The 23496-nt window shown below is 38.0% G+C and overlaps 1 protein-coding gene across 2 annotated transcripts; it reads right to left on the bottom strand.

Annotated features, from left to right (window-relative positions):
• Nucleotides 1–4807: 4807 nt before the first annotated feature.
• POPDC3 (popeye domain cAMP effector 3) lies at nucleotides 4808–23479 on the bottom strand. Of its 2 annotated transcripts, none has more exons than XM_083356111.1 (4): nucleotides 21442–21509; nucleotides 16707–17360; nucleotides 14165–14273; nucleotides 4808–10124 (listed from the first exon to the last, which is right to left on the bottom strand). In XM_083356111.1, exons 2-4 carry the CDS (start codon nucleotides 17195–17197, stop codon nucleotides 9849–9851), a joined length of 876 nt encoding a protein of 291 aa, XP_083212237.1. In that variant the 5' UTR covers nucleotides 17198–17360; nucleotides 21442–21509; the 3' UTR covers nucleotides 4808–9848. The 2 variants fall into 2 exon arrangements, with proteins under 2 accessions (XP_083212237.1, XP_083212236.1); XM_083356110.1 differs by lacking the exon at nucleotides 21442–21509 and adding an exon at nucleotides 23287–23479 and having other exon boundaries at nucleotides 5010–10124; nucleotides 16707–17366.
• Nucleotides 23480–23496: the final 17 nt, after the last annotated feature.

Genomic DNA, 23496 nt, shown 5'->3' on the forward strand with positions numbered 1-23496 from the left:
ACATTTCTGGCTCATTGAAGTAGCTGCCTAGAATTTAAGGGCTTACAGTTTAGGGACTCACAGTCTGAAGGAGCTTCTCCAACTTTCAAGGTTTTTTTTTTTTTAAAAAAATTAGTATTTGTTACAGGTTGATTTGGATTTCAAACATGAGAGTCTCTTTAAGTTTGTCTGAAATGGTATACAGCAGTGCTTTTTTTGTAAAAGAAAAAGGTGCTGGAACTCACACATATCGTACAACCCGCCTTGCCTACCCTACAAGGTTCCATCCAAAAAAGGTGCCGGAACTCCGTTCTGAGCGTTCTATGAGAAAAAAAGCCCTATACAGTGAAGGGGAAAAAATATTTGATCCCCTGCTGATTGCGTACGTTTGCCCATTGACAAACGATCAGTTTATAATTTTAATGGTAGGTTTATTTTAACAGAGAGAGAGAGAGAGAGAGACAGTGAGAGGTGACACCAGTTGGTGTGATTATTCGCAAATGGAAGAAACACAAAATAACTGTCAATCTCCCTCGGTCTGGGGCTCCATCAAGATCTTGCCTCGTGGAGTTGCAGTGATCATGAGAATGGTGAGGACTCAGCCCAGAACTACATGGGAGGATCTTGTCAATGATCTCAAGGCAGCTGGGACCATAGTCACCAAGAAAACAATTGGTAACTCGCTACGCCATGAAGGACTGAAATCCTGCAGTACCCGCAAGGTCCCCCTGCTCAAGAAAGCACATGTACAGGCCTGTCTGAAGTACACCAATGAACATCTGAATGATTCAGAGGAGAACTGGGTGAAAGTGTTGTGGTCAGGTGAGACCAAAATTGAGCTCTTTGGCATCAACTCAATTCACCGTGTTTGAAGGAGAAGGAATGCTGCCTATGACCCCAAGAACACCATCCCCACCATCAAACATGGAGGTGGAAACATTATGCTTTGAGGATGTTTTTCTGCTAAGAGGACAAATTCACCACATCAAAGGGACAATGGATGGGGCCATGTAGCGTCAAATCATGGGTGAGAACCTCCTTCCCTCAGCCAGGGCATTGAAAATGGGGTCGTGGATGGGTATTCCAGCATGGCAATGACCCAAAACACATGGTCAAGGCAACAAAGAAGTGTCTCAGGAAGAAGCACATTAAGGTCCTGGAGTGGCCTAGCCAGTCTCCAGACCTTAATCCCATAGAAAATCTGTGGAGGGAGCTGAAGGTTCGACCTGCCAAATGTCAGCCTTGAAACCTTAATGACTTGGAGAGGATCTGCAAGGAGGAGTGGGACAAAATCCCTTCTGAGATGTGTGCAAACCTGGTACCCTGACCTCTGTTATTGCCAATAAAGGTTTTGCCGCCAAGTACTAAGATGTTTTGCCAAGGGGTCAAATATTTACTTCACTCATTAAAATGCAAATCAATTTATAACTTTTTTGAAATGCATTTTCTGGACATTTTTGTTATTCTGTCTCTCACTCTTAAAATAAATCTACCATTAAAATTATAGACTGGTCATTTCTTTGTCAGTGGGCAAATGTACAAAATCAGCAGGGGATCAAATATTTTTCCCCTTACTGTAGGGTTTCCTGCCTGAGCAGGGGGTTGGACTAGAAGACCTCCAAGGTCCCTTCTAACTTATTATTATAAAACTTTTATTCATAAAACATGAAACTCAGTCAACTGAACACTCAAATTAACTGGCACTAATGGTTGACACGGGTTGCTGCCAGCATCCTAGGTATCAACCAGGTATCTCCTTAAAATGTAAGATGTTCCGACTAGCGTAGTTTTTTGTAGCTTTGCTGGAGTTCTTGCAGGAAGCTGCAATTTCTTGATGTATTTTGCAAAGTTTTTGGACATACTGTAGTTCCCAGTTCCCCCATGACAATGGGTATCACTGTTACATGTTTCATCCATAATCATGCAGTTTCGATGGCCAGGTTGTGGTATTTCGTAATTTTTTCCAGTTCTTTTTCTTCGACTCTGGCATCTCCTGGTACAGCGATATCAATCAACTGTACGCTTCGGTTCTCTATGACTGTGATATCTGGTGTGTTGTGTTCCAAATGGCGAACTGTCTGTATTTGGAAGTCCCACAAGTTCTTCACCCTCTCATTCTCAACAACTTTTTCCACCCTATGTTCCCACGACTTTTCGGACACAGGCCGTTATTATTATTATTATTATTATTATTATTATTATTATTATTATTATTATCCCTCATATGACCTTCACTAATTTTACATGTAGGTTGTTTTTGTTTGCATTCACATCTTTTGTTCAAAAAGGTTTTTCTTAATCCGGTCATAGGTTTGTCATGCATCTCAGTGGCATTCTAATAGTCTGATGGTTTATGAACATTTTCCAAATAGAGCCTCCACAGATTCCCATGCCTTCCCATGTCTAAATCCAGCCCCGAAAGAGAAAAAATAAATAAATCTTGTAACTACTTTAAAGTGTCATTCATTTAAATGAATGGGACTTGGAAATCAGCTGCATCTTTAGGACAGGTTGGCTGAAAAAAGTTTAACAAAAGGGTGGCTGCTGCTTTTATGAGTAATAGTGTCTTCCTGTGCTCCTGCAGTTCTGAAACACTTCTTCTCAATTAAGTGCACAGTCCCAATACTGAGATCTTTCTTCTTACTATGCACAAGCATACACAGACAGACACATGCCTGGAATTGGACACCAGAGGGAATCCATTCCAGGCCTAAGGTACTCCACTTCAGATGAGTGAATAAAATTAACATGTGCACCAAGAACCAGGATACTGTATTGATCAAAAGATTAAAGATGCAGGAGGTAGACTTGATTAAGAAAAGGACTGATACTGTAGTAAAAGATAAAGAAGCAAATCTGACTCAAAATGGAACAAAAATACTATCCTTGAATTCATGTGTAGGAGTGCAAAGATCAGATGATTGCTAGTTTTCTGACTCTTTGCTGCCACCTAGCCATTATCCAAATATTTGCAGCCCAGATCTGGTAGCCCTCTCATACCCAAAGAGATTTAAAAAAAAACAGATTAAAATTATTGTTTTTTAATGACTCCAGAGCTGCTGGCTGAGAAAGCTGTTTACTCAATATTACTAATGCAACAAGAGTTGAAGTTCTCCTTAATTAATGGTCTCTAGAAGGTCCTTTTCACTGACTGGGTTCCTGCAGTATATCTCACTTAGCCATGGTTTGTTTAATGTAGTTCAGCTGTTTTGATGTGAATATGTGCCACATGTTACGTCATGCCAAAATATAATAGTTTGGTACAGACCACTACTAAGCCAGAAATCCAATCAATCAGACTTAACACAATTGATGGCCAAATTTCACATCTATTATAAATAGGGGATACATCTTCTAACCCTTTTTGTCCAGTTACCCGATATATAAAAATACAGGTATTGTAAAGCAAGGGGAAACATGAAGAAGTAACTGCATCATCTCTTGCATTTATCTTTTTAAAGCACAATATTTCATATAATTTCCTGCAGCCTCAGCCTCCAGAACTTTGAGAGTGTAGGCTTTTGTTCAATTTAGCCTACTTCAAAGAACTGTTGTTAAGTGAAAGTGGTAGAACCTATAGCCGTACATTTAAAAGAATGTGGAATGTTTAGAATCAAGTTCCAAAACTCGTTTATATGCATGTAGGCTTCCCAAAACAAATTTAAACTTGTTCATGTTTCAGTTTGGCCATATGGAGGGGACTGTCATGAAGATTTATGTGACAGAACCTGAAGGCCCCATGCTTTTAATGTACAAAATTCATTATTTCCCAAAAGCATAAGAATTTTTAACACGTCCCCCAAGCAATAAATATTAATTTGGTCTGTTGATTTACCTCTAACTTAAAGTCCTCTTTATCCACTTCACAGTTTAAACAAGAATGGTTACCACTTGTCACAGTCCTAGGAACAATGGGCACAATCCATGGGCTGTCATCACTGATGATGTGAGAAATGAGTTATTTTATTAAAATGGGATATTTTCTGCTCCAGACAAGCCACTGGTAAGGTTATTTATTAAATTCATTTATCATTTTCAATTCTTCCCCTTTAGTGAGAAAGCTAGCAAGGCTGTTTCATAATTATTCTGGAGGAATTACAAACCTTTCTTCAGATTCCTATTTTAAATTCATTTGCAGAAAGCACGTGCTCCCTTTCCAAATTCTCTTCCAACTTAAATGAACTATCCTGCTTTTTTCCATTGTATGGAACAAAAGTATGTGCACCATAGAGCACAAATCACACGTATATAGATTAGATTTTCCCAAAAGAAGGAAAGTTATACACCTAATTGACCATGTTTTATGAGGAGAGATGAATTCTCACCAATGTAAACCCAATGTAAACACACACACACACACACAAACACACACACACACACAAAATAAACCGCATCCAAACTATGTGGGCCATAAGAAAAAAACCTTTAAAAATTCCTTTAAAAATAGAGGAAATTTCTTTGTGGCGCCAACTAAATTTTTGTAATAATGCAGGTGTCTGAGTTTTCATTAGAACTTCAAATCAGAGAAGACTGCTCTAAGTTAGGAAAAAAGGAAGGTAAAATGTGGTTGATCTCTGAACTACAGTATGTCCACATCCTATTACAATATTGGAGCCTGCACAGTTTCCAGAAATGCAAGTTGAGTGTTATTGATATTGGGGGACCTTGATTTACACTTGGGGCTTTCTCAAAACTTATTGAGAAGAAACAAAAGATTCAAAGTCCTTCATTTTGGAAAATACAAGTTCAGGTTAATAGAATAAAATAATTTCCATATTTGGAAATACATAGATTTAATGTCAGTTGGACATGATTTAAGTCTTAAGTCTGATTAAAGGCTTAAGCAACTTTCTAGTCTAAGATACATTGGGATTCCCAGAGTATGTCGCAGGTACACTGTTTAAATTATATATAATCTTTTGCCACTTCTCTGAAGTCTTCAGTGACATACAAATATAAGTGTCTACAGATATCTTTTCTATGGCTGTACAAAGTTTTGATGAGAAGACAGAACTGAAAGGCGATTCAATCAATTTATTTATTTGCATAGATTTGATGTCTGTATCTAATCGAGCACATTTGAATCGGTTCAGTTATTTGAAGGTGACTTAGAGATTTGATAGATTTTTTGCAGTCTTAAGCACGATTGCAGCTTTTCTATATTTACATAGCTGAATGAAGATGTTGAATGGTGTGATCAGGTCTTATTGGCATTTGGTGAAATGATTTTCATCACTTCTGCAAACACTACTACAGCATTAAGAGAAAAAGGTTGTCTGCTGTTTGCACATCTCCTTTTAGCTAGGGTCAGATTACTTGCTTATTGCCTGAACAATTTTGCTGTAGTGTGCTTGCTCCTGAGTATTAGGCACACAACAGCAGTGATCCACTTCTTAAATTTTTGAAAAAACATTCTTCATTCCTTCTATCTCTGCCTTGAAAGATTACAGAATACTTCAAAAAAATTAGCGCATAGAAATTCCAGAATCTATCTAGTTGAAGCCAGTGGTGGGATTCAACTGGTTTGCACCACTTCAGCAGAACCGGTAGCTAATTTTTTGTTGCCCAAGCCCAGAATGGACTTCCCAAAGTGGCATCCACACAGAGAACCAGTTGTTCACATATTTGAATCCAATCACTGGTTGAAGCGTTATTTTTCTTTAAACTGGTCATCACTTTGCTGCTACATTAATCCTATCTGGCCTCAGAATGATCCAGCTGTAGACTTTCAGTGTTACCCTTTATAGATTATCTTTATTGAACTGAAACTCTAATAGATTCAAATCTGCTCCTTAGAAGTTGCAGGGCAAACTGCCGTATATAAACATGGTGCAAAACCCCACACTCATTTACATTGATGTTGTTATCTAGTTGGGTAATGAAACGTCTGCAAGCAAACAACAAAAGCTCAGAGAGCAGCAAAGACTCACAGTTCAATTCTGAATTACATATATTCTCTTCTAATAGATTCGAATCAAACTGAATCATGCTTTTCATATTTTGAATTCAGACCAGATATTAGCTGATGGACTCATTCCTGGTTATTATACATTTTTCCCATATCTCTCCATTTTGGTTATATAACAAAATCTAGATTTTCCATATTCTTCCTGTAGATGCCTATTACCATAGCTGCTGGTTTGTATTTTCCATCATGCCTTTTGCATTAAAATAACAAAGTTTAAAGATTTTATAAAAAATGTAGGATCTATCTATCTATCTATCTATCTATCTATCTATCTATCTATCTATTAGAATAAACATTAATAGTAATCTGTTATTTAGAGACATTTAGTAATTATTACTATTTTCCATTAATTATCAAAGCTTATAAAGATAATAGTAGGGAATTAACCTATTAAAATGGTAATCTACATCAGAGGGAATACAATATTCATTGCATATCACAAATAACAATTTGTCTACAGGAATGATCACTGTATTTCATTAATGCAAAGCCATGTAGCCATTAAATTGAAATGTTTACAGGGTGTTTTCTTTTGAGCATGCTATCTTTTTTGTGTTGTCCTTTAGTAAAACATGAAAATGTTAATTTACTTTATACAAAATACCAAATTTGTAATAACACTTAACTCCTTTGCCTCACTAATGTGTCTGAATGTCTCTCTCTCCCATCTGCCCTGTGTATTTACAGGCACAATTGCTACACTTGGGGGAAAACTAAACAAGCAACAGTCCCTTGTCTACATGGCTCCATATCTACATGCATGATAGATTTATAGACAGATGTATATACATGTGCTAGATGTCAGTACATTAGACGTTCTTCACAAATGATTAGTTTTATCTTGAAATTAAAACGCATACATTTTTGAATCTCATATACATATGTATTTATGCCTGGGCAACAGAGTGGATGCAGAATAGGTATTTATAGGGTTGCTGAACATATAAATGCTTTTATGTATAAATTTACTACTAAATATGCCTGCTGGTAGCAACATATTTAATGCATTTTCAAATTGCTAAAAACTATTTCTAAAACCCTCTGCCATTCCATAAAGTAAAACTATTCTAAAATGCTAAGAAAATACATATTTCTACTAAAATTTAAATATTTGTAAAGTACACATCTGTATAATATTGGACAAGTGCGTTTAGCATAGAAAATATAATTTGTTTCAATTCTTTTAATTTTTTTATATATAAATCATTATCATTTGCTAAGCTTCCCCTGAGTATAAGCAACAAAAATATAAGACAACAGTCTACTAATATTTCACTCCAAATACATTGTTTTGTTTATTATCAATATTGCAACTACTCCTAACTGAATCTAATATATTTAGTTTGGTTTGAATTAATTGTCCTAGAATTTCTGTTTCTAAAAAGAAACAATGTAGTGACAGACCAGAATAAATCCAAAATGGAATAGTACAGCTTTATTACTAATCTACTAAATAAAATGAATGGAAAACACAATGTGTGGTTAGCCAAGAATCAGATCGATCAAAATCTATTGCTCAAATATTTCTGACTTTTGAACATGATTTTAAAAATAATGGCATTTGTCCTAGTTGTTTCTTCCACAGAAACATTATAATATACTATAACCATTATAATATAGGTTATACTTTGAGGAGCAAAGAAGTATACATTTTCCTTACACTATTTCTAAAAATACAGAAGCTTTATATCACTTAGTGAATAGGAAAGAATGTATACTTTTCTTCCTTTAAAGAGATGTTAACCCCACTAGATTGTACAGTATATAGCTGATATTAAGAAAGGAGAATATTTGTAGCTCAGAGTTGAAATGAGGGGTCCTTGGTACTCTCTAAGCTTGGGTGTTTCGTTGCAGACATTTCATTACCCAAACTAGGTAACATCATCAGTACTAGAACTGATGATGTTACCTAGTTTGGGTAATGAAACATCTGCAAGAAAAAAAAAACAGGCTCAGAGACATTATTCACTCCTGAAAAATGGGTAAGATTAGGTCATCTTCTATATAATGGCGGTACGTTTGCAATTGTTACAGTATTATTTTTCTTATTGATTTTGCATGTAAAATGGCATAATAAACTAGTTTATCTAAAAAAAATAATCACCATTGGCCAAGTTATGAAGAATGACTTTTTAATTCTCTCCAAGCTTGGAATGAATCTAAAATCTCAGCTGGTATTTTTGGTCCCAGCTGAGGCAACATGATTGAGGTATACACAATTATGCATGGTGCAGATAAAATAGACAAGGAGAAGCTATTTTCCCTTCCCCCAAATTCTAGTCAGTCAATGAAACTGAGTCCCAGAAGAATCAGGACAGACCAAAATTTTTTTAAAAAAAATATAAAGCATAATTTGAAATTTGCTATGTGTTGGAAGTTCATGGGATTAATGGCTACTAGCTTTGGTAGCAGGATAGCTACTCAGACTATCTACAAGAAGACTATTGGACTTTCTTGTGCAGTGGGCTGACCACCATGAAAATAGACCGTTGGACTAGATGGGCCAATAGTTTAATCAAGCAGGGCAGTGCTTATGTTCTTATGTACACTTCAAGTTCTTATCTCTTACGCTTTTTCTTGTTGTACCAGTAGGTTTCAATAAATACAGAATTTTAAGTTATGAGGAGGAATATTTTAAAAGAGTTACTATAATCTTTCCATTCCAGTGCTTATCTGTCAATACCTGAGATTAGCAGCACCAGACCTTTCTAAAATAACAGGAATTTATTGTTATGTGATAACCTGTTGAAAAATACAGCTGTGTTGCCTAGATTCAAAATCTGAGATGAAAAATATGTTTATGATTCCCGCTATAAATCTCAGACTCTTCCTCAAAGTAGTTGCTGATACAAGTAATATTGTGATTTATGGGATTCCATGTTTTCCATGTTCCTGAGGTTAGTCTGATATATTGAAGCAAAGGAAAGGAGACTGATCGATTTGTTTGTATAAATGTGAGTTTTAGAGTTTTTATATACAGTATTTGGTGCATTTATTGTCCTTGTTTCAGTTCACTGGAGTGGCATTAGTTTAAGAGTGCTTGGAAACTCTTCATTTCTTTTTGACTAGGGGAAACAATCCCCGCCCTGCCCCAATATTCACCCTTTAAGAAATAATTCCTTTCCCATAACATTTCCACCGTTCGTAAAATATATAGTGTCCCATTCATCAAGGTACTGTAGCTGCCTTCTGTGCTATTTAAATAATGGAACCTTTTTGTGCTACATAAATAACAACATTTACAGTGATTGATGCACTTTCTGAATTCTAAATAGTAATATTTATGTCTTTTGTTGTACATCCCAAAGCATCATTTTATGATAAAAATGAAGAAAGTGCCAAGTCTTTTCAGCTTTACAGGTTGTTCAGTTCTTTGTCACATGGGTCATCTTCTGTAAATCTGTAGGCCAAGTTTATGCATTATAATTATGCACAAGTGAACCAAGGTTCTTTTGAAAAGATGGCGTGCTTGTTGTTGTTCTCTATGATAAAATAGCTTGCATAATTCATGATGACAAGGAGATCTTAATAAGCAGGAAAAAAGCTCTATGCAAATGATCCTTTTTAAAACACAATAAAGCAAGTACAATTACAAGATGTTGTATCAAACAATGATTCATATCTGCCCCTATTCTCCCAAAGTAATAAGATGAGCAGAACAAGTCAACAGAAGTGAATCATAATGCACAATCTATGTGTACAGTCTGCTGGTTCTAAACAGTGTGTGAAGAGTCCCACTACCGTAGGTTGTCTGCCAGGAAAGAAAATGATTTTTATTTTAAAAGTTGCCTTTTAAAGTCTTCACATGATACCACCATAGCACATTTCATCATTTAATGGTGGTAAGAAGGCAAAATTACATTATTTTGTAGTAGGAAGTACCGGTATATTGTCTTTCATTTTATTGTTGTCTTGAATTGTTCTGAAAATGGTCTGCTGATTTTTTTTGGGGTGTGTTAGGTGCTGACACATGATAGAAATTTGGTAACCGAATATCATATCGAAATCCTTTCCCTTGGCTCACTCTGTCGTTCAATGCATAGAGTTTATCAGCAATATCATTTCCAATCAGGATTGAAAACAGACGTGAGATGAATCGGTATTTTGCAAAGAGTAAATATAATTTTTTTCTCCTCCATGCCACATAATGACAATCTGTTTCAGCAGTAAGAGTTACCTGAAAGACATATTCCCGAGAATGGGAAGGGGAAAAAAGAGAAATTGGTATTTTATCATTATGCTTAAAAAAACCAAAACCAAAATTAAAAACAAAACAAAAGCAAGACTCTTTCTTTTCTTTTATTGTACTCTTAAGAATCAAAATTGCAAAATGGTTTTATTCCTGACTTTCATTCTAACTCCTCTCCATTTACTAGCATTCTCTGCTACAAATATATTTCTCTTCCTGGATAAGTTATCCAAGTGCAAAAGCTCTCTATCTTCATTGTATTTCTTTTGAAAGACAAGTTTATCCAGCGGAGGTATATCCTTAATTTGGGCATTCTATTAAAAGAACAGTGGTTTTGGTAAACACAGAATTCATGCTGCATTTTACAGAGCCCTTTTCCCCTCAAATGAGCCATTCAAATGAAGGCTTATTCTGTTTGTTCTACTTACAATGCTACCAGAGGACAAGCCTCTGACATAAAGAGCTAAAAATTCAAAAGGTAAAGGTAAAGGTAAAGGTTCTTCCGCACATGCGTGCTAGTCGTTTCCGACTCTAGGGGCCGGTGCTCATCTCCGTTTCAAAGCCGAAGAGCCAGCGCTTGTCCGAGGACGTCTCCGTGGTCATGTGGCCAGCATGACTAGACGCCAAAGGCGCACAGAACGCTGTTACCTTCCCACCGGAGTGGTCCCTATTTTTCTACTTGCATTTTTACGTGCTTTCGAACTGCTAGGTTGGCAGAAGCTGGGACGAGTAACTGGCGCCCACTCTGCTACGCAGCACTCGGGATTCGACCCGCCAAACTGCCGAATTCAATTTTTCCAGTTTCATGTACAGTACATCGTTTTAGTTACTTAATCAATCATTATAGAAATTCCATATGATCATATACAGAAAGTAATTGGCAAAATACTCTCTAGATTCTGAAAAAAAATGTTCATTGTTTAGATTTTTATTACTCTCTTTGTTTTTTCCATTGGTAAATTGTTTTAATTTTTCCTTGCCTCCCTTACTTTTCCCTCATGCCCAATAACAACTGCTGTCAGTGGACATTGCCCACCCTCAGCAAAATGGCATATAGAACTTAGGCCAGGTGCCAAAGTCTTCACAGTCCAAGTTGTTTTTGAGTCTGAATCTAAAGGAACATTCTCAGGAAGCTTTTCATTAAAGCATATGGTGCAACAATGGGCAGCTGGAGCCGTACTTAAGCAGCAAAAAGGAGTACTGGGTTCTCTCATGTGAAAGACTAATTTTTACATACCGGTATATATCTTTTTAGTTATATACTACTTTCTTTACTATGACAAGAAAAAATATACACAAAATGAAAATTAAACATTAAAAAAATCAGCAATTAATCTTATAAAAACATTCATTTTAATTCCCCTGAAGGACGTCTGTGTATATGTACTGTACGGTTATCTGTTTATGAAAGAATATATTCAAACTCACCCAGACAAAACCTAGGTGAATGGACTGAAGTTGAAAACATTATCACAGTTAGCATTTGAAGAAGAAAACTCTGAAGAGTAGGTGCCACCCAAGAAATTCCTGTATGACCATCAATAGGTCTGATACACCTGATAAGGTTTCCTCTTGTAGTCTTATCCTATTCCCAAATCAGTATTAGGAATGCCAGTTAACTTAATGGCCAACTTAGATGGCTTCATTATACCTGTTGACTGGTGCTGGAACAAAATGCTACTGTTGCATGACAGCACAACATAGGTGTTAGGGAAGAGAGGTATGATCACCAATTTTAAATTTCTGTAAACATTCCTACAAATAGGAAAGAAGTCATGACAAAACAATGACCCGATGCTCTAAACTCTTGGAAGCTGATTCACCATTTCATTTTTGAATTAGACACTGCTATTCAAATCAGAGACTGATAAAGTAGTCAATTCACCCAGCTGGACACTGTGAATTATATTCCTGTCTTAGGCCTGAAGCCAGCTGAGTGACCATAACCCAGTCACTCTCCCTCAGGCAAACTACTAAGGAAAATTATGGCACAAAAACTTGAGTACAGGGAGTTGACAGGAGTCAACAGTGACTTGCACAGTGACGCACACATGCACACACAAACAGAGAGAGAGAAAAAAAAAAACAAGAGAGAAAAAGACAGAAATTCAAATGAGGAACTATCAGACATGCATACATTTCACATCTTCTCCTGCAGTCCTATAAACTGAAATGTGACAGTCATCCCCATAATCTAAAGCACGCTGTGTATGGGCTAGTGATGAGGAGAATGTTATAGAGAGGCTGCAAATTATAGACCTGTTTCCATTTATATCAGATTAGGAAATAACATCAAAAGAATAAATAAGAAAAGTTTTGGAATCCAATATATTTACATGTAGGTATTTACGACCACAATTGGGACTGGAATTTCCACTGCTGAATACTGTGACAGCAAAGAACATCATAACATGACCATATCATTTAGCAACAGCAATCCCAGTGCCTTCAGTAAGCAAAATTGACTGGTTGTTATTCAAGGGCCTACCCCAATCCAAGGCATTTTAGGTTTGACCCCTACCAGCCTCAGTTCTTACAGGTAAGGGACTGCCTCCCTTTCAACTCTTCCCAACTACTTCCTCACCCTCATTTCTATCCTTTTGGCCACCCTGCACCTGTCTTTGGAGCAGCCAGAAGTCGCAAATCATGTGGCTTTGGGGCCAGTGGCCACAAGATAGCCAACAGGCTGCATGGTCAGGGCTACAAGAAGTTCCTGACCCACAGCATAAAACTTCAGCCACCCAGCTTGGTCCAGTAGCATTGCACAAAGCTACTGTGCCCTAAGAAGCTGCAACAGTATGGCTCAAAGCCTGGGTAGCAATTGTAGTTGCCCTCATCACCCTGACTCAAGCCCCCTGCTCCCTTAGCTGTTCCAGCTGACCTTCACCATCTTCATGCTCCTTCTGCTGCTGAGGTGTGCCCACCCTGGCCTTTTACAAGGAAACCATGTGAACTCATCTTCCTCAGGTCTTGTGAGGGCTCTAGGACAACTCACCGCAGCCAACTCACCATGGCCATCTTGCAGCAGCCAACTACCACGGCCATCTCACCACAGCCAACACAGTGCAGCAGCCATCTCTCTGCAACCATCTTGCCATGGGACAAGTCGCCATCAGACAATCCTTCAGGATAACTCAGTGCAATCAACGTTATCCACCAGTTTCTTTGACATTATTTCCACTGACAAAAATGGAAATAATGTAGAAGAAACAGTGGCGGATAACATTTATCATGTTGAGTTACCCTGTGTGGAATTGTGCCGTGGCAAGTTGGTCACAGCAAGTTGGCCCATTTTGCTTGTGAGGAAGCTGTCATAGGTAACATTGGGAAGAAAACCTTTGTGGCCAGCAGATGCCTGACAAAGGGTCAAACCAGGAATGCTTGGTCAGCAACAGAAGAAACAAGATGGCAAGCATCAGCTGGTGTGTAGTGCAGGGGCCAAAAGGGCATAGATGGTTGGGGGAGTAAATAAGTGGGGAGTTGAAGTATGGGTGGGCCAACAAGCACCAAATTTTGATCATGTGAATGCAGGGACATTCCAATAGCATAACTTTGGGCACTAGTCATAAGTCCATTCAGTGCTGTGGTAACTTCAAAAGGTTTCTAAATGAATGATCTAACTCGAAGCAGCCCTAATGCCAGAAAACTAGTTTTGCTGTTGTTGAAACCACTCTAGACTCTGGATATTCCATTAATTACAAAGCCATGAGTTCGATTGTCAGAATTAGCTATTAATTCAGGTAGCAAGTAGAAAAGAAAATGTGTGGTGCATGGAAAAGCCTATAGAAAGAATTTCTTTTTCAAAATCACTGAACTTTACTTAAACTTTCAAATACTTTACTCCAGCAGCATTGTCATTAATTATCCTAGTATTTGGATCCGTTTTCTTCAACAACAACAAAAAGTGCTGTCAATACAAATTCTTAGAGAGATAGCTCTTAATCCTAAATTGGATATTTCCTGGAGTATCTGTGGTACAGTTCTGGAAAAGGACTATTTTATCTGATAGATTCACAGAAGTTCCCTACCTGAAAAATGCCATCTTCTGTGGGTCTTAGTGAATCCCATTCAGGTGAATCCAGAAATTGAAGAGGGAAAATATAATGCAGAAATTCCCCATCCACCGTCACTCTAACTCTTAACAAAACAGATCAATTTGTGTTAATAACTGCCAGTGTAGGAAAAGGAAAAAAAATGCCTAGGTTTATGACCAGGGTGAAGAATGTTTAAATTTTAAGTAATTTATGCCATGTCAGTGGCATTAAATAATGTCTTAGGTTTCAGGATTATCATTTTAGGTCTAATATCTATATGCATTACTAATAAACTACATATATTTATTTACAGATTTTTTCAGCCCATATGAGCAAAAACAGTCAAATGGAGAAAAAAAATCCAAGTCTTAATATTCTTGAATCTCCTTGGCAATAGTCCAGTAAGTATTCAAGAAACGCATAAACTCAGAATGAAACAACAATAACAAAGGTATAAAACAGAGATCCTGCACACACAAAAAGAAAAGAAAAATAAGTAGGCAGTTTTCAAAGACATTCATTCTGCAAGATAAGCCTGGCTTGTAGCTGCAGTGCCAGAAAGACAAAAATACCATAGAGGAACAATGAAAATGGCTGGAAGCTGTCAAGGATTTTTTTTTATCTAAATGTGCTACATGGATTATAATGTATCCATTATCCGGAATTTGCAGAATTTCTGAGAATAGGAAACAGGAGATTACAATAATTCAAATTCACATAATCTTATTAAGGGTTTTAGATATTATCCTAAATAAAATTATTAATGTTTGGCAACCAAATACCTGTACATTGGAAATAAGTCAAGTTCCTTTTGTTATACTTGTGGAATTGCTAAACGTTTCTATCTGACCACTATGGAAACGGATGGCTGGACTATGGATCTTTCAGGAGTGCACCCTGGTCCTGTTTGTTCATGCATACAGGTCACTCTGTAAAATGAAACTGATAAGCTGTACATAGGATTGAGTTGTGCCCCATCAAACTTGAATCTATTTTAAAAATTAAGAACTTTAGCTTCTTCAGTCTTACATAAATCACTTCAGTTATAGGTTTCAAAGTTCCTTTAGCCTAGGCACGGGCAGAGTAAGCCTTCAGGATTTATGACATATAAACTGACCTGTGCTTAATATTACCAGGTTCACCAGTTGGATACAAAAAAATGTGAAGTTAGGAATATCAATTGCACTGAATATGTGAACTAATTAATACCTTTTGCCATCTCACTTTTTTCTTTTAATGATGTAATTTGGAAAGGTGAGGTTTTTTTAAAAAAAAATAACTGCCGTGATTCAGAAATTCAGAATAAAAAAAAACCTTGCAGATGTATTTCAGATCAACCAGCAGTCTATTGGTCTATCTTCTATACCAGGGGTTCCCAACTTGTGGGCCACAGCCCATTACCAGGCCGTAGCCTCCTGGCCACCGGTCTGCGGAACAGGCTGGCCATTAACGCTAACACTGCTGCCACTACAGAAATGGGGCACCGCTATGCAAACGGGGTGCCGCTGTGCAAATGGGGTGCTGCACGGCAAAAACAGGGCACTGGGTGGTGAAAATGGGGTGGTGCTAGTCACATGGGCACTAGCATCGCCGTTTGCATCATGTATGCTTGCGGACCCGTTTGTGTGTGTGCGTGGTTGCGCATGTCCGCTAACCTAGAAGGGTTGGAGACCTCTGTTCTATACTATTTTGTCTCTTTTATGAACAAATTAAAAACAAAAAAATACTAATCAATTATTTGAAAAGACTTCCATACTCAGTCCAAAGATGATCTGCACTCTGAGTTTGGTACAAAACAAGGGGGCATGGATATAGCTTTTATGTTCAACTGTAGTTTCTCCAATGTTCCAGAACACAGACAGAAGAAAGAAGGGAAACTGGGATAAATGAAATGTTGTAATAACTGATTTGACAATGTAGCACTATTTAATGAAAATTAGGACATTAAAATGAATATAGCCCTCACATGAAACATATTGAATATGTTCCAAGGATAAGTGCAGGTCTCAAAGTCCCAGGTATACTTTGAGAAGGCATTCTTTTTTTTTGTTTTTTGTTTTCAGAATTATGCAAATTAAACAAAAGTTGTAACACAACACAAAACATAGCAGAACTAGGGGCTGGGGGGCAGATACAGCACAACAATTTTTAAAGGGATTAGCCACAGAAAAATGAAAAATACTGAAAATACAATATTCTAAGTCCTAGGAAACCTATCCCAACTTTTTTCTTTCAGTTTTCTGTTTTTAGTATCCTTAAGCTTTTCCAATGCTAAAGGAAAATGTAGTTTTTCTCAAGAAGATAAATCTTGCCACAATTAATGCTTCCTCATACCTCCATGGCCTGATTTGTTTTAAACCACTACAGTAGCTTGTTGATCTAGGAATATTGTTTACGCTTAGCAATAAACTGTCAAAACATTAAACCCAGTCTGTTCATTTTAAACAGGTCCAAACAATGCCAAGGAAGCCAAAGATCTGGTATTCTTGGACCTTTTGTTTCTAAAGAAAGGAGGAGAGATAAGCATAATACAAACCTTCCTGACAAAAGCAAGGAGAGCTTGTCAATTGGAGTTTTGCCTTGCACTGCATAACAATGTTCCTTCTCTAATGTAATAACTTCTCCACCACAGCAGAGGACAATTTTTCTAAAAACAGGCAAGGAGATCCCCAAAGGCTGGAACAAAGCATTGTAAAGCTCCTGAAATTCTTTGTCAAAAACAACACTCCGTACTTGGTAGGTTACATAAATAAACTGTACGAAGCAGATCACAAACAGGATAAAATTCCATGAGAAAATGTCAGCTGCACAGACATCCAGCCATGACCACACAGATGAGCAGAGAAAGCCCAGCCCTAGCAGAAAGAAAATGTAGAGCAAGCCAAAGAAGCCACTTCCGCCCATAAAGCCAACCACAAACAAAATGCTAGCTAAATGATAGATCGATCCTTCGGCTTCCGACTTCCAGTTCATGCAGATTGGGTGTGAAAATATCAAGCTGTCCCAAAAGCTTGAGTTGTCTTCCATGGCTGCAATATCAGATTAATCGCTGTGTCTGTAGTTAGGGTATTGCATGTTCTGTCTTGAAGAGCTGCTATAGCAAACATTCAGGCACTAGGGTAGTTTGTCTCTTTAGAAATCCATACTCTTCCACATTGATTCTTGTTACTTTAACACCTTCTTTGTCTGCCTAGGCCTAGGGGAAAGAAAGAGGAGGGTGAGAGAAGTACAAGGCCATTAAGATGGGGGAGAGGAGGAGTTAATACCAACCATATATTTGCTTACTTAAAGGCATTTTCCTAGTATTTTCCCACAAGTGCAGGATCCACTTTTCAGACCAAATGAATGGGGATTCATTGGTGGTGACCGAAGTTGACCAACCAGTTTGTCACCTGGGCCTGAGATCATGGGCTGAGAGAGAGTGACTGGCTCAAAGCCACCTGGGTGGCTTTCATGCCTAAGGTAGAACTAGAACTCTCAGTCTCCTGGTTTGTGTCCTGATGCCTTAACCACTCTAGACCAAACTAGTTGTCAAATGCTTGCTTAAAGTGAAAGGCTTAAATCCAGGTTTTTAGTATTCACAGGAATTCTTCTGTGGAGTTTTCTACTCAAACAATGCTGATAATGGAAAAAGGGGTGAATACTATTTTTTCCCTAATCTTCACCTCCTCCTAGAGCTACACACCCTACACACCCACTGTCCCAACTATCTAAAAAATATTTTGAAGAGCATAAAATATTGCAAGGAAAAGAGGAACTGATAAGTACTGTGGCATCTGGCTTGAAAGAATCCTCCATTAGATCAGGACCTTGTATATACCAAAATATCATCTCTGTTCTAGGTAACAATTTGTAGATCTAACCTCCTATTTTCAAGGACTAAGCAAATTAGAGTTTTAATAGCAGTTTAATTTATATTTATATTATGGTTCATGCTTCTAATATTTTCACAGTTCTGCCCTAAATATGATTACCCATAAGTAAAGTATGTCAAGCTGAATCACTCTTTCAAATAAACATGGACGTGGATATAAATGCAAAATAGTACTATAGCTAAATGAATTATTCAGATTGCTGTTCTGTAGAACTGTATAGTTTTGGGCTTACATTCCTCTAATTGAATAGCAAAACATTTTTTGAAACTGAGTAGAATCTCAAGTACAATTTGTGATATTGCAGTTTAGCATTCAAAATAAGTACAACTGCTCAAATTATAAATAATCTACTGTGTATGTTATTTTTAAAAATAATCCTAAACTAGCTTCCCTGAATGTCAGCTTTATGTTATATCTGGTGATCCCTATATGTATTTTTTTAAAAAAAGATTAAATTTAGAATGAGCTATTCAAATTTGCCACTACATGTTATGTGGATCTCGATTAGGGGCAAGTTCAATATTAGATATCTTGAGTTCCTTCAAATTATTACAATAAGAAAATAGAATCTTGAACTATAGTGAAAACAGAGACCAGAAATGACAAAAGGGCAGAGCATTAGACCAGCCACTGAGGTCTTTCTGAATGTTACTTTTATTTCTAACCCATCAAAATCAATATTTTATACAAACAAGTGATCAGTTTCTAACTTGCAATGACAAGGACAATTAGAAAAATCTGCAGGATATGCAGCTAAAAGCTGGTGTGAGATAATTTGGCAAAGTGCCTCCTAAGACACTGAATCAATCAGTAACCATTCTGTTAGTAAACATTCTAGAATAATTTAAGTAGGGAGAATATGCAGAGTATGGCTTCTGGAATAGTCTGCACCTCCACAATAGGAGCACCACTCTGAGTCATGTGAACAGAAGGAAGTGTGTTTAGAATGGAGTGGGGAGCAACAATCTATATCTAAGCCATTCATAGCCCACTCTGTCTCCATCTGGGATAAATTGTTTTTTTTTTTAAATTTTAAAACTCATTTTTCATTTATTGGCTTCTCCTGTACCAAATTTGGTCTTGTTCTCCCAGGTTTTGGGGAAATTATCCTGCTGATAGATTCTTCCAAGTTATTTACATAATGTAAATAAAAAGAAGCTTTATGTTTTCCATCTTTCTGGATAGATGATTTATCTAGCCAAAGGCAGAATTATGCATTTGTCGAAACTCTGACAATCAGGTCCTCAATCAGATTGATGGCAGAGTAGAGAAACTTGGCTTGATTTTCACTGAGTGCTAATCATTCTTGCATTCTTATTATATATAACAGAACATTGTTATGTGATAATAAAATATAAAATAATAAAATACATCATACTGAAAAGGTTACAGTAATAAGATAAATTAACAGAAGCTTTTAAAACTTCTCTGTTATATAAATGAAATTAAATCAGCTGGGACAAATCTATCCAAGATCACTTTCAAGTCAAAACAATACTTGAGTATTATAGAGCTCTCCAAATGTACAATTCCCCTCCCCCACGTGAAATGTTTATCTAGGTCTTTCGGACTGTATTCCCAGAAATAATTGCTGAATGTCAGGTTTTATCCTTATGCAATGAAAAATGCAACAACCCACTAGCTTATCATTGTATCTCAATTCTGACAGTAAAAAAGGTGTATGCAAAATGACATAAGGCACACCAGGGAAGAAAATTTCCAATTTGCTCTTAGAACAATTACCATTTTAAATCCCTCAGAAAGAGAGCAGATCTGGATGTCTCTTATTTTTTTTGCATTTTTTTTAAAAAAACATCTAGCTAATGCATGTCATTGGTATCCCATGAGGCTTATTTTCTCACAGCCACTCATGCCAATATTGTTATCCAAATGCTGAGAGGTTTTAGCACTTCAGAGGTCTTATCGCCAGAGTTGATAGGAACAGAAATTCAAAGAACATGGAAAATGTCAAATTCACATTTCTCAGGTGATAGGTTCAAATTCTATTATTGGTTTCTCAAAGCAATAGTTAAAAGTGGGATTTGAGGAAGTGTTAGCATCCCAGTGCAGTATAAACCCCTATACAATAAAGAAGTTTAGTCCCGTCCAATTGTGCATATCAGTACAATTGACAAAATGTATTATCAGTATAGGTTTCTTTTTACTTTTATTCATATTATTCCTTGACAAAAGATCCTCATTATCAATAAAACCTTCCTCTTGGACATATTAAGAGCTGTTTTGTTTTTCTTTTAGTAATCAACGACACAGAAACAGGTAGAAATGCTGTACCAAATTAAAAAATAAGGTATTTAATAAAAAAACCCACACAAAATGAAATAATTTTAAAGGGAGAATATAAAAAGAAAATCTATTAACATTGTTTCAGTTACCCAATAGAATGTTATAAAATATACATAGCAAAAATGTGCCCAATCATCCCTTAGAAGAACAGACAGACAATCTGTAGCCCTCAAGTCCCTCTTTCGTAGTACTCAGAACTCTCTTGGAGCATAATTACTGAAAAATGAGGCCATGTTGTCCTGCCATTTTGAGGTAGACAATAAATATAAATAAAAACCCTAAAACAGACAGATCAGATTTAAAAACAAAGATGAATGAACCTCAATTTCCCCCCAAACTCCCAACCTAAGCCATATATGTCATATGGCCAACTCACAGTAAGGACCATAACTTCCCAAAAGTTATACTTACTTTGTTAAGTATATAGCCCTTGACTATGAAGAGGTTGCTACCTCTGCTTTAGAATAAGAATTACAACTGGAGTTACTACTGTAGCACCATTAAGAATGCCTCTTTCAGGGAGATGGGTAGTTCAGAAATGTGAAATATAAATAAATGAAAATATACAGAAAGACATAAACCAGAGCATTACACCACCATGTCACAGCCTTGTCATTTCATGGTCAAATGAGGAACCGTCATGGAGTGGATATCTATCTATCTATCTATCTATCTATCTATCTATCTATCTATCTATCTATCTATCCTAACCTATCCTATCCTATCCTATCCTATCCTATCCTATCCTATCCTAACCTAACCTAACCTAACCAAACCAAACCAAACCTAACCTACAGATAGCACCCAACACAACAGAAAAGGGAGATTATTTTGATGGAACAATATCCTACAAAACCCATGCAAAATCCTTCACATTTTAACCGGGAGGAAGGCATGGTTAAAATAGAGACTCTTAGAATTTCTGGAAGAAGGCTGTTCCAGAGGGCAGACACCAGAACCTGGGTATTATATAAGGGACTTGGACTCTATACTGCAGCATAGGCATAAATATCAGGAGAAAGATCACCCTCCGAAGAACGAGGCCCATGCTACCGATGTATCCTACACAGCAGAGGTGCTACATTGGCCTACCATGGTACACCCATGGTAGGAGTAACTGCTTATGATACTATATTCTGGATCAGGTGACACTTCCAAGGTGTCTTCAAAAGACTGTTCTTTGTAAAGCACATTGCTGTGGTCCAGATATGAAGTGCCCAAGCTATACATGAGAACTGTCCTGCTTGAGTCATTCCAGGACATCTGGTCAGCTACTGTAGGAAAGATTCAAGGGACCTGACTGGACTCTGGCCTGATGCGGTATAGCTTTTCTTTTGTACTTAAATTCATATTCTCAAATTCTTAATGTTCTTTTGCTTCATTCTTTCTTTAAACTGGGGTTTTTTCACACCGATACCTCTGAAATTTGTAAAGAGAAAAGTAAATAAAGTAGTAAAATACAGATTTTAGATCAAAAGATTACTAAATAGAAACTTTAAAGAAATTTTAAAGAGACGACGCAAAGTCCAAGCTGGATGCGATTTTTCCCCCAAACTTTTCATTTGAAAAGAAAAAGATTCTGTGTTAACTCAAACATTAATAACATGTTTAACATGAATTTGAATTGCTTTTCTTCTATAAGGTAATGATGTCTTCAGGTGAAGCTCCTCCACTGGTGACTGGTTTTCTTGAATACCTAAGAAGCTTGGCATTGCCTTTTTCTGGGATGGTGTTACAGTTTCTGGAAATTCTTGATGGTCTCCCATCCAAATACAAAAACAACACACACACACACACACACACACACACACACACATGTATGTGATAGATAGATAGATAGATAGATAGATAGATAGATAGATAGATAGATAGATAGATAGATAGACCACACATACATACATCCCACTCACCTCTCACTGAGTGACTTTTCAAGATTAGTCAAGGCCAGCTAACCCTATGTATATATAAACGCATCATTTAATAAACATATTAAAATTATGTTTATTAGCTACCACGTGGATTAAAAAAAATAGCCACTAAGATTCATTTGCTTTTTCTTTCATGCCACAGTTCCCCTTCTTTCCTTGTACTACCGGCCTCTTTTTTATCTCTCTCAACAGACGGGGGAAAAAAACGCGAGCCATTTCCTACTGCCCCACTTTCATTCCTGCGCCGTGGCAGAAGACCGGGGTAATTCGGGGCACAAGCTCTACGCCGAGCGGTCTCCCCAACTGGCGCGAAGAAAAAAAACAAAACAAAAACGAAGCGGCGGAACAGAAAAGATGCGGGCCACGTCGTCACCGGGAAGGCTCCAGAGCCCATCGACCCCCGCCTCGGACCAAGCCTGACACCCCGGGTTTCTCTCTCTCTCTCTCTCTCTCTCTCCCTCTCTCTCTCCCTCCCTCCCTCCCTCCCTCTCTCTCTCTCCCTCTCTCTCTCTCTCTCCCTCCCTATCTCTCTCTCTCTCTCTCCCTCCCTCCCTCCCTCTCTCTCTCCCTCCCTCCCCCCCTCTCCCTCCCTCTCTCTCTCTCTCCCTCCCTCCCTCCCTCCCTCTCTCTCTCTCCCTCCCTCCCTCCCTCTCTCTCTCTCTCCCTCCTTATCTCTCTCTCTCCCTCCCTCCCTCCCTCCCTCCCTCCCTCTCTCTCTCTCTCTCTCTGTCTCTCTCTCTCTCTTTCTCTCTTTCTCTCTCTCTCCTTTTTTCCCTCGCCGTGAAAGACATCGCGTCGAGCCGTCGGGCTTCTCTCACTGCAAAGTTTGGAAGGAGGGGGGGCTTCTGCAGAGTCTGGCGCCTCGCGAGCCCTGGGAAGCCCGAAGCTGAGCAGGGTCCCCAGAGAGAGAAAAGGGGACAACTCGGCAGCCACCGAAGTTCATTCTGCACCGCGGCCCCGAAAAGGAAAGAAGCGCCGTCCCCCCTTCGGCTTTTGCCGCTCCCCTTACCTTCGCCAGCTTTCCTTTGCGCGAAGTTTGCCGGCCGAATGCCCGGGGAGGCGCTCTAGTTTCCCCACCGCCGCTCGGCCGGAGACGCCGAAGCTTTTCCTAAAAATAGGGAGCGGGCGAACTGCGGGCGGCGTCAGCTGCGGGGTCAACGGCGCCGGCAGAGACCGGGTGGGAAAAGGGCGATTTCCCCCCAGCGCGCAGGCGCCCCCT

This window comes from Vipera ursinii, assembly GCF_947247035.1.
Source record: "Vipera ursinii genome assembly, chromosome: 1".
NCBI lineage: Eukaryota > Metazoa > Chordata > Lepidosauria > Squamata > Viperidae > Vipera > Vipera ursinii.

Excerpts from the sequence above, each read along its gene's own strand:
- POPDC3 (XM_083356111.1), bottom strand. The coding sequence starts at position 17,197 with ATGGAAGACAACTCAAGCTTTTGGGACAGCTTGATATTTTCACACCCA. Across the intron at positions 14,274-16,706 it reads TCCTTGCTTTTGTCAGGAAG|AGTTAGAGTGACGGTGGATG; the intron begins GTTTGTATTATG and ends TGTTTTGTTAAG. Across the intron at positions 10,125-14,164 it reads CAGAAGATGGCATTTTTCAG|GTAACTCTTACTGCTGAAAC; the intron begins GTAGGGAACTTC and ends TATGTCTTTCAG.